Source organism: Sander vitreus, chromosome 1 (genome assembly GCF_031162955.1).
Source record: "Sander vitreus isolate 19-12246 chromosome 1, sanVit1, whole genome shotgun sequence".
Classification (NCBI taxonomy): domain Eukaryota; kingdom Metazoa; phylum Chordata; class Actinopteri; order Perciformes; family Percidae; genus Sander; species Sander vitreus.
Window position 1 is genome coordinate 29,701,773 of NC_135855.1, and position 16,194 is coordinate 29,717,966.

Below are 16,194 nucleotides of genomic sequence, written 5' to 3' on the forward strand. Positions count from 1 at the left end.
GCTGTTTCCCCATGTTTAGTCTTTATGCTAAGTTCAGCTGCAGCCTCATATTTAAGATACACACAAGAGTGGTATTGATCTTCTCATCTAACTCTGGGCAACGAAGCAGATAATCAATTTTCCAAAATGTCGAATTATTGTTTGAATATAAAAAATTTGCATGTATGCAAGCCTTTGAGTAACTGCTGTAAAATGCTGTAGCCTGTTAAATCAAAAGTTTGCCTGAGAAATTCAAACGTCCACAACAAGTTTCTGTCTATTTCTACACAGTCCATGGTCTTGTAAAGATAGAAAAACAGAACAGTAAAAACCATATATTTAAAAGCTGTGTTCACTGCACGGACAGTGCCTTGTATATTTGATTACATCTACAGGATAACGATTTTCACTCTGTGTGTGTGTGTGTGTGTGTATCTGTGTGTGTGCATTTGTGTCATTACTGTTGTGTCTCTCTTAAGGAGTCTATTATTACCCTCAATGCCGTGCTCTCAGTTTGAGGCAGCTGTACATTTTGGGCAGGGCAGGGCCAACAAAAGACCAGCTTTTGTTGTAAACACACTGCACACACTACAACACCCCAGTAACTGTTTACACACACACACACACACACACACACACACACACACGGACAAACACGAATGCTATCCCTTCCCATCCAAGTGAAAGAACCTGTATTTATTTTGTTAAGGTATATGTGCCAAACAGTGATCATGAAAAACTTTGATAATATTTCATGATGGCACACCCAACCTTACTCTGTTGTTTTGATTTAGACATCAAAGCAGTAGAAATACACAAAGCTGCACATTTTAGTGACATTCAGTTATGTCCCATGCTGCTTTGATGAACAATTCCTCCTTTGCTTTTCCAGTTCAATGCCTTTGTTAACTTAACATCTTCTCTTCATTTTTTTTCACTGCAAAATCTAACAAAAAATAAAGCCTGGCTGTCCTTCTGCTGTGATTCCAAAGAGGCTACTTTATATTTAATAAATATTCTTTATCATTGTTGGATTAAGTCCAATTTCACTTTAACAAAACTTAATTTAGTTGATATGGACACATTAAAATATACATGTACTGTATTAAAAAAAAAGCATTTAATTATCCAGTATACACTTTACTTTCAGATCTCAGATGCCAAATACATTTCAGATTGAATGTCTCGGCTGAGTGACCCTGCAGTAGGGTTGGAGCCTGACCTTGTCTGTCCATCTGTCTGTCAGTCTGTTTTCTCACATCCTGTGTCTCCTGCTTAGCACACACACACACACACACATACAGTACACTCACACCTCCACAACATCAAACACAATACCCCATTTAACACACACACACACACACACACACACACACACACACACACACACACACACACACACACACACACACACACACACACACACACACACATCTCAAGCATGCTCTGGTGTGCGTCACAAGGGCCATCTGCTTGCTAACCAGAGCAGTTTTCTACACGTTCACATTTGTATTCCCTCTCTTGCCACGGACACACAAGTCTGTGATTCTACTGTAGTAGTTCACATACTAATGATTGTATGATGCAAATATAATGATTCAATCTCAGCTTTCTACAGGTCAGGCTTTATAGCCAACACATAGCCAACATTGAATGTTTCACTAAAAGATGCATTTTGTTAGTACAAATTAAAACTGGAGGACAGCAGAATAAATACCAGAACAGGCAGAGGTGGCGAAACGTCATTCTCAAATGTCTGTGTTAAAGGGTGACGTGTTGATGGAAGTTACACTTTGTCTTAACTGTATATCACAAGGCTAGTTTCCCCAGTTCTAACCACATTAATCATGTAGCCAGTCACAGTGATTATATGCACTAACTTGCATTTGTGCCCATCCCGATCTGTCTGTCAAACTGGGGTGAATATGGTCTACTTAAGAGAGTGTGACCTCCTAAAACTCCGAGCTGGATGTAAGCTTCACGTTGCTACTTCAAAACATGGCCTACAGAGCTGGGCTGGCACAGAAAGCTATTTTTAGCAAAAGGCTCAAAGGGAGAGCTTACATTCCCGGCTGAACCATGTCACTCACAAACTTTTCTCACACTTTTTTTTTGTAAGGGTGTGAGTGCAGCCAGCTACTTTCAGAGTTGCTGTGTGTCTGTCTCTGCATATATGATGGGGAGAGACAGACTAAATCTGAGTTACAGTTTTATGTGAAACATTTCTGAGTAAACAGATTCTATGAGTGCACATGTGAGCCTGTAAGAGGGAAAAACAGAGAAGAGACAGTAAAACAGGCTTTTTTTATCACAAAGGTTACATGTTCAAATGTGTGTTAGCATGTGTGTGTGTGTGTGTGTGTGTGTGTGTGTGTGTGCGTGCGTGCGTATGCATAAGCACTGATGAACCTCAGTGGTTGTTGGTCTTTCACACACTACTTATTGACAATGGCCCTGTGTTAATTAGGCTGACCCTTGCTAGTGCACAATATCACACCTCCCTGACACAGCTCACCAGGCTATTTATTAACCCTAAACCTTTGGGACCCTCATTTGAATATGGCACTGGGGTTAACAAAACCTAGCGATCCTCTAAAGGGCAGATAAGGAGGTAGATGATTTGGAATAGTTTGGACGCACAGATTACAAGCAGAAGTAGAGTTAATGGATAAGAGACAAAAGCTGCTAAATGCACGCACTGACTTCACGGTCAATTGTTAAGTCAACAAGTTCTCCTAAACACGCTAATTCAGAGCTCTTAATGCACGTACACATACGCTCACATACACACAAACGCACACAGGATGTAATTACTGCAACAGCACTGTAGTCTCTGTGTTCTAGCTACAGTCTTTGCAAGTATAGTAGCACAAAATGATGCAATCCTCTCTCCCTCCCTAGTTCCAAGAAGCCAAAACATACAAAGTGTAATTAATCTCCAAACTGCTGCCAGAGATACAGAAGCTTAGTGATTTAATATGATTCTATAGTTATCAGCCCTATTGTCTCTATGTTATCCAATACTAAGTCACAGGACCCCTCAGTAATGAACCTGTGCACACAACTGTGCGTCGCAACAACAGATGAAACACTATCACCATAATCAGGCATCAAGGTTTCCGCCATTTGAAAATACAACAACTGGTGCTCTGTATTGTTTTACATTATCAGATATAAATGCATCTTGCGCATGACATATTGTAGGGTAAATTTAATCCCTCATCGGCCCCTTGTTTTAGACTGTAAATTAGATTGTTCACAGATTGGTGTGTTGTGTAAATATCTTGTGTAAAAGAACAGGGCGAGGGAGGAAAATGTGATAATGAGAGCAGAAAGACCTGACTGACAGTAAACTGGAGAATGAGAGTCAGAGCAAAAACAAAAGAGACATGTAGTTACACAAAGGTAGATGGAGTGAAGTTGCGTGTCCACTGGGTCTTCGTCTGAGGGTCAGCTTCTCTTTTTAATTGTTTTAAGTGCTTACACCCAAATGTGATCAAGTGTCTATTTCTGTTTGACTGCCTCCATGAGCTTCACGTTAAAATAACTTCTTCTTTGTCACTTTTCATGAACTGACCAATCACAGCAGAGAAGGCACTCTCAGGCTTTTCTGCTTGTTAAAGACATCAGTTGGACACTAACCCTTGGAAGAAAAACACCAAAATTATTTTGTAGTCACAGAGATTAACATGATGAATAAATATCTTACCATCGTCCAGCGTGATGTCCTGTAGGCCGATGGAGCGGAAGGTGGGCTCCCTCTCCTCTGGCTCCTCTTTGATGTTCAGCCTCTCTCCGTCTGAGGGGAAGGGTCCCTGTGGGCTTAGAGGGTGACCCAGAGGCCCTGCAGCCACCGGGGACAGGCTGGCCATGACCGGACTTGTAGCCTGGGGGGAACGCTGTCCTGAATGCTGCTGTTGCACGGGCCCCAGAGGACTGCCACCAGAGGTGGGGGAGGATGAGGTTGGAGACTGGTAGGGCAGCGAGTGGAGCTGAGGGGAGGAAGGCCCAGAGTGGGGAGAGGGGATCATCCTTGGAGCAGGGGCGGTGGGCGGTGTGGGACAAGAGGCTGACCTTTGACTTACCGGGTGGTAGCTCATAGCCCTCTGCAGTTGGGAGGAGTGCTGCCCCACGAGGGGGTGGCCACCCGGAGAGGGCACCTGGGTTGGATTTGGGGAGCAGTGATAGCCTCCGAGTGCGTGCAGGTGTGGGGATGAAGGGGAGAGCAGGGGTTGCTGGCTCTGGGGAGACCCAGAAATGGGGTTGGTGGTTGAAGAGGAGGGAGCTGATGGTGAGGAGCAAGGGGAAGAAGGGTACACCATTCCCATGCTCATTGGGTGTGACGCCTCACTGGGGCTGTGCTGAAAAGGCATCCTGTCGTAGCCCTGAGGAGGAAGGCTGGACTGGCCGTTGAAGGCCAGGCTATGACTATGACTGTGGCTGTGCTGCATAGGCTGGTAGGAGGGCCGGGGGGGAGCCGGAAGAGGAGAAGGGGCAGAGCCCGGGTGGAACGTCATGTGGCAGTCGGCAGGGGGGTGGTGCAAGCTGCGACCCTGGAGGTGAGGCAGGTGCTGGAAAGACGGGGAGCCCAGGGAGGGGCAGGGGGCCTGCAGGGGTAGTAGGCCAGGTCCGGAGCCGGTGGCCAGGCCGTGAGGGGAGCTGGACAGAAGGTTGTCCGATGGGTGGCACTGCTCAGGAGAAGGCAGCTGGGTGCGCACCAGACTGGCAGCATGTGCCAGGGGCATGGCCATAGGGGGTACTGCAGAAAGGTCCAGCTCTTCTCTGTGCTCCTGTTTCACCATGACTAAAGGGAGAGAGGTATATACAGAGAGAGGGAGGAAGAGAGATGTGACGAAAGAGGAAAGACAGACAGGATGAAAGAAAAACCACATTGTCAGAAACATCCATCAATCAAATACTGCGTGAAGAGAAAGAAAAGAAACGTTTTTCCTTCTTCTCTAAACCCACTAATTTTCGCAATCCATGGCTTTGAAGTTGAAATATGTTTCAGTAAAAGCTGCAGAACCAGGTCATAAGAATCTCAAAGTAGTGAACATAGTTTCTGAAATAAATGGATTGTGAAGTGGGTCTCCTTCTAGATGAAAAAAAGCCTCCCAAAAACTGAGCGACATTGTGATGGCAAATGGGGCCATTCCCTTTTACTGTGACAGCTCACAGCACTGCTATGCCAATCAGTAACCTATTTCCCAATCTGGTGCCTTGTGACAGTGAGTTTTATTTTTATCCAGCTCAGAATTAGAGGGAGAGCATATGTTGTCAGACTGGGTGCCATCGTGTGAAATGTTGTGTGGGAAGAGGAGCTGAATGCCCCGCAGCCCAGATCAGACCAACAGCAAATGAGTTCACTGTTCGTTGCCCTCTACTCACCCCATCATGCCTCTGGGATTGACAGGCAAAGGGGCATGAAAAAGCCAAACAGGATTTATTCTGGCTAAAAGCAGAACCAGAGGGATATTAAGGGTAAGGGAAGGGTAACGTACTGTATATTTAAACACTGGACATAATTGAAGTTCGGATGTTTTCATTTTTTTTACCCAACATTAATATAACTGCAAAATTGAGCATACCCATGTGAGATTTGACTAATAGTGTGGTCCTTATGTTTGAAAAAGACAATTTTCGATATAAAAAGGACATGTTACTTTTTCCAAATTCTCTCAGAATGTATCCTTAAATTGAGCCTCTGCAGCCCAGCCCACGTTTTTTTTTGCCACAATAAAGCAGGTGGTGTCCGTGGTAACATTAGTGGTGTCAGTGACCCATCTTGACTGAGCAGGGTAACTCTACTCTGCTCGGATTGGCTAACCTAATCTGTCAACGGTGAAAACAGGAACTGTCAGTGCCGAGTGGGCGTGCTTGCAAACAGAAAGGTTTGGTGGGTGGAGGGGCAAGGCAGCTTATATGCGTACACACATACACAGCGTTGCGGTAAAACTCAGGGGTTTGGATATGTTGCACAAAATGCTCACATGTCATTATATTCCGCCAACGGTGTTTTCAGTTTGACTGGCTTCAAGAAGAAAATAACACAATAACAATATCAAATAGCAAGGCAGTAATTTGACTTCGATGAAAAACACTAAGGAAACTTTCAGATCAAAATATTATGACCACTGAGTTTCCTTGCAGCCAAACATAATCATATCAATCTACTGGTCTATGTATAGTTAAAGTTTCCTGGATAGCAAAAGATTTGCATCATAAAAGACCAAGTAAATATTTTGTAAAATACATGTGAGAATAAAAAAAAATTGGCTTGGGAGTTTTAGTAGGCTTTACAAAATAAACAGTTGGCAGGTGTTAATGTTATTGTTAGTGGAAGAGCCCCCTCTAAACCACAGCAATGCTTTCTTTGGAGAGAGAAAGAGAGAAACGGGGTTAGTGAAACCCCTGTGGAGAAGGGTGCAACACGAAGAGCATGTTACAACTGTCTCTGCTGTCAGTCAAACTTCTTTTCATTACCTTGGGAAAGTAACTACAGCAGAAAGCAGTAAACCCAAAGGAATGCAAAGTAAAGCTGAAAGAGAATCTCTTTGTGTAAATGTCTGTAAAATGAGTTGCAAGAAAATGACTTAGGATCTCGAAAAGTTGAGCCCCTAAAAACGGCATAAGATTAGCAAAATGATGCTCCCTTGCCTAACCTGTTTTGTTCCCCAAGGATTTTCTTTCAAATGTAGCAGTTGTAGGTCGAAAAAAAAAACCCAGTTATTATTGGTTTAAGATTCTTTCCAAAAGTCATGAGAACCTCTCATCTCACCTGAAAGGTAAGTGAAGCGTTGCGATTGGCTCCTTTTCCGCTTGCCATTGCAGACATAAAACTGCACCTGCACAGCTGAGCCCACAGACTTACTGTGGTAGGGAGGGACCTCCACCACGATGCAGGACTACAAAAAGACATTTAACAATATTTACACACACTTATTGCCAACAAAACATAATACCATTTATTGCATACAATACAATGCAAATATTAGTACAAAAATGTACAACAGACAACAAATATTACAGGCAAAATGCTGTACAACAACTGTACGGGTAAAAAAATGACTACTTACTCCTTGAGTTTTCTCGCGCATTATTTTTGCCTCAACTTCCCATTGTGGTCGTCCATCTAGGAGAAATGGTTAAGAACAAAAAAAAGCTAAATGCATAGCCAGTGATAATCCTAGTGCCATAAACAGGCAGAGACACATGTTACAAAAAATAACACAGGTTGAAACTTTTACTGTACATACTACAGGAAATATTTCCATTATTCATGTCACCCTCAACTCTGTTTCCTTGCATTTAACATTAAACTTCAAAATCATAAGAAAAGCGCCAGATTTGACAGACCAGTAACGCAACAACTGCTATTATTCGTACAAGTAACCTCAAAATACGTCGTTTAAACAGGCATAAAAACAACAAATGGACAGGAAATTAAAATGAATATATTCAGCCCTGATTACTAAAACAGAAGCAGTAATAAACCCTGGCCACACATGATCACTGATGACTGTTTTTCAAAGTAACTTTCCTCATCTGGAGTAGCTCTTGTTCTCTTTTTTCTATTTTCCTAACGATGATGTCAGTGAACAGTGCTTTCTCAAACAGACGGGGCTTAAGAACCACACGAGGCATCAGAAAAGCACACGATTTCAATTTGTCCTGGAGAACCAAGAGACATCAAAATGATGTAATTTGTGAAGGCCCAGAGGCCCCATGGAGAAAATCCTCGCAGCTATTAAATAGTAATCAAATGTCCAAATATCCTGCTGTTTGTCTTGCCTGGTTAAAATTATGGAGAGAGCAGTGGAATAATTGTATTTATTTTCAAATGCCTTTACACACTGCCAGGTTTCTGGCTAGAAAACATCCTTTCCAGTTTTCCTACGAGGGATCTAATTATTTGGCCAGACATCTTAAGGGCAGCTGCTTGAAGGGAAGCAGTTGGGGTGAAAACACTGACAGGCTCTCCGCGGAAGAATCACAGTCATCTCAGCATCGAAAAGAATAAAAACTCTGACAACTAAGTTAGTGCTGTATAGTCTCTCAGCGCAATCAAGTTCATTTGCAGTTGCCTATTTCATGGTGCTCACATGGTGCAAATATACTCTGCACCTGCATGGCCTCTTCCTCAAAACCCAAAGGATTCCCCCAAATACCACTGTCAGGCATCTGCAACATGTCTGCAGAGAGGACTAGCCTATATGTAGATTCTAACAAAGTAAGCACTCAACTGTAAGCCTTGTAACATTAAGATTATTCAGCTTTCTACCAAAATCCACACTCTACTGTAGCTTTAAGTAGGTGGTTTACCTGATCTGATCTCACCCTAACATTATCCTTAGTCGTAGTAATCCACTGGCACATTAGCCAGTCATAACCCCCAAAGAGACTCTCTCTGTTGTGAAGGTAGAGCTATAGAGTATGTCTTTTCGAATGAGCAAATCACCTGGAAAGTCTTTGCAGCTGACAGCAGTGCATTATTGCAGGGCAGCTTGTTGACATTCAACATGTAGGAGCAAGGGCCCCACATGCTCTGTCAGACAACAAGCAGCAACAGGAACCTCATACCATGCTAAGACAATGACTTGGATCATTCAGACACCCTACGCACCCCCAGTCAGAGGGGAAAAGAATGTGATCCCATTGTGCCAGAAGATCGAACAAAAATAAAAAAAATAAAAGGGATTACTGTTTATATTGCAACATCTTTGTAAAAGCCCACGAGTGTTTGGCTTTTACAAAAGAAACAACACGGTGACTACAGAGTACACATGCTGTATTAACTACTATTCAGGGCAGTCAGTGTTATATCCTTTAAAGTACTTGCGCCAATTATGGACTTATTTTTAACTAACATTTGATTAAGTCTAGTAACTCAGAAATACTAATCTTGGTTTTAAGTACAGACTTTACAGACAAAAAAAAAACAAGAGAAAGTAAAGAAAACAGACATCTATCGCTGATTATGAAACAGTATTTTCTTCTTGTAAAGGCCTTTCAGTTAGTAGGCTTTCAGCATTTTATCCACTTGCCATGAGAAAAACTCTAAAGACTCAAGTAAAGTTTACAATAATGTAACAAAAAAAAACAGGAATCACACCAACGCTATGCATACTAAGAAACAATTTGACATTTATCTGCTTTAAAATAGGATCTGACATCACAACAAATGCTCGGATCTCTGTTTCTGTATATAGTAAAGTCATTTATAGTGCCATCCCATAATCTCTGTGTACTAGCAACAATAGGTCAGTCTCTCCAGCTCCTCATAAATCTACTGTTGTCTTTCAATTATGAGAGATGGTGGAAAAATATCTGTCACTGCCTCTATTTCTTTCTTTTCTTCCATTCCTATACTTACTCCAATCAGTGCCTTTCTGCACTAAAGCAGGAGGATTAGCCATGATGAGGGGGGATCATTTACACAAACCTAATCAACATCATCTTCCCCTCCCCCTTTCATATTCTTTCTGTCTTCTCCATAGTCCGCTGCCTTCGTGCACCAATGGGGCCCAGCTTTCCTCCCTACCCAAGATGCACCTCTCAAAGCTTTCCACTTGCTGCAGCGCTATAAAGACTTGACCATCAGTGAGTTGTTTTAAATGTGCTACTTTTCTATGCCATGCTTCACCTGGTACACCTGAAAGAGCTAAAGACATTCCACTGTGCTGCTTTTTTCCCCTAGAAAATCTTAGAAAATGGCTCTCACTCACAAAAACAACACCGCTCCACTTTCTGCCATGTGTGAACTTGATTCTGTTGCTCTACATCACAAAGCTACCTCAGGCAGGCAGAGACTGGCTCAACGAATGTTATCCATTTAAAATTTCCATCCCAGGGAACAGCTATTACATGTGTTTTGATTACGGAGTGATGTACAAAAGAGAAAAATATGATAAGGCCAAGAAAGACTAGTGACTTAAAGAAACAGGGTAATCAGCACAGGGAGTTTAACTAAGTAATCTCTTTAGCTGAGGCATTTGTTAAACAGGTATAATAGCAGTTACAGTTTTTTCGTATATCAAATACTCATTTTAGTTTGTGTATTTCAGTATTAAATTAGCATATTTAATGACCATATTGGCCTTAAGCATGTGTGTGAGTGTTTTTTGGATAGCAATGGCATAAAAAAAATCTTGCCTACCTTCACTATGTATATTGGATTTTCTACATATATATTTTTCTGTGAAATATTACTCTCTTGTCACATAAACTAATTAAAACATTTTCATTTTCTTTATGATTGTTTTATGATTGTTTTGTGTAATACAGTGGTGCTCATAAGTGTATGAACCCATGCTAAAGTTGACTAAAAAGAGGAATAAAAAAATCATCTTTTGGAAATTGATCTTAATGCCTTAATTAAAAAGATTAGGAAAAATTCAACCTTTAAGGACACCAATTTTCTTTGTGAATGAATAATGTATCATAAATAAATAAATGTTCTTCCTTAAAATACAGGGGGCATAAGTGAGTACACCCCTATTTTAAATTCCCATAGAGGCAGGCAGATTTTTATTTTTAAAGGCCAGTTATTACATGGATCAGGATACTATGCATCCTGATAAAGTTCCCTTGGCCTTTGGAATTAAAACAGCCCCACATCATCACATCACATGGGGTACTTTCCATAAAATCATCTCTCAATGCAAATCAAACCAGCTATTAGGCTAACTGCAATACAACCATGCATTTTACACACTTAATTGGCACAAGCTGTTTCTGCAGAGGTGGGTCAAGGGTACGCTGCTGTGAAGACATAACACTTACCAGGGCCTTTCTCCAGGAAGATGACTTTGGACTCTGGGAAGAAGTTGGAGCCGGTGATGACCATCTCTTCTCCCCCGCTGACCAGGCAGCTGGTCAGGCTGGATTTCTCAACCTGGGGCAGCTCCTGAGCCGAACGCTGGGCTGGGAGAGACGCAGCGGGGGTTCAGAAGAAAAAGAGGGTGATCATTTGCTGAGCTGTGTTCATTCACACTGCAGTCTATTTATACGTGTGGACTATGGATGTACTTTAGTATAATCTGACAAATTAACAGGAGCACCTTATAACATAATGCAGTTTAATTAAAAAATTGTCACAAAAAATATGGCCTTAAAAATGACCACAGATTAGTATAAACTACTCTCTGACAGCCTCATCATAAAAAGGTAGTATTTATTGCAGAACTATGGTAATGGCACAGACAGAACTGAGCACATTTACATTTTTAACATTTATCAGACGTTCTTATCTAAAGTGACTTTCAATGAGAGCAAATCAACATCTCAAGTCAACCAGACTGTAAGCTTGCCAATAAAGAAGTGTGTGGAAAGGTTTGTGTGTGTGTGTGTGTGTGTGTGTGTGTGTGTGTGTGTTTGCCTGTGTGTGGTTTTCTGAATGAATATGTTTGGCTGTTTGTGCATGTGTGTGAGACTCTGGCTTGGAAGTTAACACTCACAGCACTCCACAGGAATAGAAGTAGCCTGCAGCGACAGCACCTTCCCGTTGGATTGAGGGATGTGCACGCGGAACACCACACGGACTCGTGTGTTCTTTCTTCCTATATCCGTCTCCCCCTTCCGCAGCTCTATGTCTGAGTTCCGCAGCTTAAGGATGCCAGCACAGTCGATACTGCAAAGTAGGTGAAAAATAGTTGGCCCCATACGGCACCACCGGGATGGCAATCACTAAGACATACATAAGTAGTGAAGGCCTGGGAGTGATAAAACCAACCACAAGCCCAGCAGGGGGTTGGCAATGAGAGGCAAATTAAGTGTTGAATCACAAAATAAAAATGCCTGTGAATATGATTTATTACAACTGTAAATGAGAAAATCCCTACCAAATCCCTTCCTATGAATTCCAATATAAATGAAACCAGACCTTATATAAACATAATCATTCAGGTGATGCAGAATCATACATATTTGAATAAAGTGTGCTTCTCTGCTCCATGAGAAAGATTTTCCTGTTAGTCTAAATTAAGAAAATCTATTAAATCTCCTTTGGAAGATCTCACAACCGATAAACGTGGTTATTTTTTCATCGCTTCCTTCATGGTGGTAAGCTCGTAACTCATAACTGAGTAATGCAACCCTGAAGTGCTTCAGACACCTACCTGGCTGACATGTTGTTTTCAGGCAGGAGAGGAATTTCGAGAACTTTGGTGCTGGAGACTACAATTTCTTGGCTGGCTGTGGCTACGGTTTTTCCAGTGATCCGGTGCACCTGGTAGAAGGCGTGCGGCCTTAAGTACCGGTCGTCTGCTGTTCCGATGAACATCTGCAGGTTGATGGGCTTCTCACTGTAGCCAATGAGCTGAGACACGACAGAGAGAGATAGAAAAACAGAATAATAACAGATATGAGTTCTTGGGGTCCGGATGAGAGGTGTGAACAAAGGAACAGTCTTCATTTCCACTGCGTTTAGAAGGCCACCTTTTTTGGAGGCAATCTAAATGTCAGGTCGAGGGTGTTGTGATATTTCTGGCAGGGCCATTGGAGTTTCATCTGGCGCTTTGGCCTCCAACCAGTTTAACACTGATGTTTTCAACTAATAGACTTATAACTTTTTTCCCCTCCACGCCTCCCTGTTAACAGGATTCTGTGCAGGACACTGTTACCTCCAAAAAAAAACTCACCATCTGGTCTGGTCAATCATTCCAAGACCAAATAAAAGTCATATAATGTATTTACAGTGGTTACCACAAATAAAAAAAAGTAAGAGAACAGAGTTGGCTTTAAGAGATTATGAGAAGAACAAATAGCTGGTGTACTAAATCATCATATCAAATTAAAAAAATGGACGACGAATTATACAAAAGCATCATTCAGACGATCTTCATGTCATTCTGTGAGGTCTCGTGCATATAAAAAGTCTTTTAATGGTTACACTGCGGCTTGAAAAAAAAAATGGCAGTAAAAATGTCAACAGCCTTTTTCAAATCCAGTGGTTCATGCGTGCCAACCTGGTTGGCAATGGTGCACCTAGACTAGCAGCTGCCCTCTCTATTAGTCACTGAGTGCTGGCACCCCGGTTTCCACTCAGACAGGTGAGATGTTGGATGAAGGAAAAGTGTTGCGTGTCAGGGAGAGACAAGGGGAAGATGGAAAGGAGAGCAGGACCTTTCCTCCGCAGAGGAACAGAACAAACACACAGGCCACACAATCCCACCACTGTTGTAATGTTATACTTGGCTGACTGTGTGACGGCAAAATGGCATCCCCCTCCTCCCCTCCCCTGCACATCTACACTCCCACCATACTGCCCTCCCAGTCCATACCTCCAGCTCAGATGGAGGGCAGCCCATTGAGTTTAACAGAAAAGAACAAGGCCATTCATTGCTGTTTCACCCCAGGAACTGCCAAGCCTCAACCCCACCACAGCTGGCTGCTGACCCTTCCCTCCCTGCAGGTTTGTGTCACACACACTGCTGTGTCAATGTTTGGTACAAAAGTGTGGTAGGTGGAAGGAGAGAAAGTGGGTGTAGCTTGGGGTTTGTCATGTGCTGTTCCAAAACCAGCTAAAATAAAAAGGAATGAATTGGTCAAAATCAGGCCTTGGAAACCTATGTACCTCAGAAAAACAGTGAGCAAGGACTACCAGAGCAATGCCTGCTTGGTTTTCTCTGAAGCCAATTATCAAACTATAATGGTTTGCAGCAGGATTATTAAACACAGCTTATGTCCAGCATTGGTCAAAGGTGTACTGGAATCTATAGTGGAATTGGTGTTCATGGGAACTGCTGTCATTGGATTTACTGGTAGCCTTTGCTCAGTGTTACGTCTCCCCCTCTTTTCTCTCTCAGGTGCTACTTGTGGTAAAAGAAGTTAAGGTATGGGGGCACTTTTGTTGAACTGAGCTGTGGAAAAACTGAAATATGCTGTGTTTACAGCGGGTTATGTGAGAGGACAAGCCTCCAGAGGCAGATACTAGACAGGCAGGGAGCCGGAGCTTAAATCTGAATAATGATTCACTGTTCTTAGCTGAGTAAGAAAACCTTGTATCTTAAGAGGGTTGTGCTACTGAGCTCAATAAAGACCCATTGGTTCCCAAGACAGGGCTGAATTGAAAATAATACATGGGAGAACCTGCTTCTGGCAAGTAAACACAATAAGACTTTAGGTTGACTTTCAAAATATCTCTTCAACTTCCACTTCACCAAAAGTCTGTGGAGCGCATTGTTGTATTTTCAAAAGGAAGTGGCAGTTATAGTCATGCATAATTACATAGGGAAAGGTTTGTTTATCGGTACCAATATATCAGTGATTCCTTTTCCAAATGATGAGTTTTTTTAGGCTTTTAAATTTCTAATTTCCAACCACAAGACATTGTTTTGAAGCAAAAACTCCCCGCCCAAAGGTAAGTTGATGCTCCTTCACCACATCCTCCATGTGTTGTTTAAGTGCTCAGTGATGGAGGTATGTCTGAATTAGTGTAAATGACTAAACAGATCCGTAATTCACGTTGTTTTGGGGTGCGTCTCTGTGCTTTGTACATACAGTAAGCTTGGCTGTTGGTTCTTGTAAAGCAGAGGGTGCTGCAGGCGGAAGAATGAAATTCCTGGGACACTAACCACAGGGATGATGACCAGAGAAGGCAGATTCCTCCTCACATACAAATGTAATTGTATGTGAAATATATGTTGTTTGTATGTACAAACAGCATATATTTCTGAACTCAAACTTCTAAACGTGAACTGACAGCTACAGCATAGAGTGAGATAAATTCCTCACTTGTCAAACTGGATCCAAACTGCTGTATGTTGCACATGAAATGTATTCGGAAGGAAGTTGCAAGAAACAGCATGAGGCCCCTATAATAACCAGTAATGGGTTCATCCTTGAAAACCACATTAGATCTTAAGAGCCACATGAAAGTACAAATCTTGCTAGTAACAGGTAATTATGCACCCCGGTCTGAATGGATCCATGGCTATAAATGACACCATTATTCTGGATTCAAAGAAACATGGAGTCACAGGAATCAACAGTCTTGTGGGTTGTGTTGCTTGTTTTATGATCATGTCTGCACACTGTGGAAGTGAGCACAGGCACGTGTGTGTATGTGTCTGTGTGCATGCCTGTAGTGCACATTGCATGTGTGTGTGTGTGTGTGTGTGTGTGTGTGTGTGTGTGTGTGTGTGTGTGTGTGTGTGTGTGTGTGTGTGTGTGTGTGTGTGTGTGTGTGTGTGTGTCAATAAATCAGGGCATGTTTATTCGCAGCACCATGTGTGTTCCAGACAGCATAAAATGAGTTAACAGTGTCTGGAGGAATGTATCTGTGAGAAAGGAAAGACGGAAGTAGAAAAAAAACTGTAAACGCTTCATGGGTGTAAATAAGAACATAACAAAAAGCACAGAAAAAAAATCAGCCCTAGAAGTTAAAAGTACATTGGCAGTTTTTGAACACCAGTGTCAATGTGATACCAGGGTTTTTTGTATTAGAGAACCTGAAATTGTTGAGGTGAAACATGTTTAACATTGTGTTAAAGGGACATTATGTAACTCTTTTACCATAAAATAACTTCAAAATCATTGTGATGCTACTCTGACTTGTAACAGGGAGAATGGTGCCTCTGTTATTCCTAGTGCGCGCCCCGAATGCCTCGCACTATGTAGCTTTATGGCACTATCCAGCTTTACGGCACTATCCAGCTTTACGGCACTATCCACTGGATCATAGTTTATGGGAAAAAATGAATGCTGGTGGGGATGCGGTGGCAGCGGTCTTGTGCCAGAGCTGAAACAGGGCGAGTGGGCAACGGGACCGGGACACCAAAGTAGCTAAAAAGAGAACAGGAGACAGTGACCGTGCTGCCGTTGGACAACTTGGACTGGCTTTTAGTCGTTGGTGAGAGCTTTGCGAAATAAAAGATGACCATCTTGCTGTTGGACTTGAAAGTAATATTAGCCGGCTTGCTATGTCTTGTTTTGTTGCACTTTCTTGATGTTTGGCTGTGTTAGCAAAGTTGTACAGCAGTCTATATTTACGATAGCGGTGTAAAGGTGATCTGCACTCTGAAACTGTAGGGGCGCATTGCAATCGCAATAATATCAAAAGTTCCGCAGTGTTGCTTTAAATAAAGCAAAAGCTGTCCAAGATTTTTTTTTTTTTTTTCCAGTTTGTCAGTTCTACCCACCAACACCACGAACTGTCACTAGAAACAAAAAGGTCCCTCATTTTTTTTTCTTTCCTTCCATTTGCTCCTTTCATCT

The 16,194-nt window shown here is 42.2% G+C and overlaps 1 protein-coding gene across 1 annotated transcript in view; it reads right to left on the reverse strand.

Moving 5' to 3' along the window:
* The window catches only part of nfatc3a (nuclear factor of activated T cells 3a), a 69,134-nt gene that overhangs the window by 12,247 nt on the left and 40,693 nt on the right, over positions 1-16,194 (reverse strand). Inside the window, exons 4-9 of the mRNA XM_078251914.1 lie at positions 12,096-12,295; positions 11,436-11,608; positions 10,762-10,902; positions 7,056-7,111; positions 6,758-6,884; positions 3,689-4,783 (exon numbers count right to left, since the gene is read on the reverse strand). Of these exons, the coding sequence (XP_078108040.1) occupies positions 3,689-4,783; positions 6,758-6,884; positions 7,056-7,111; positions 10,762-10,902; positions 11,436-11,608; positions 12,096-12,295 (1,792 nt within the window). The remainder of the gene's footprint in view (positions 1-3,688; positions 4,784-6,757; positions 6,885-7,055; positions 7,112-10,761; positions 10,903-11,435; positions 11,609-12,095; positions 12,296-16,194) is intronic.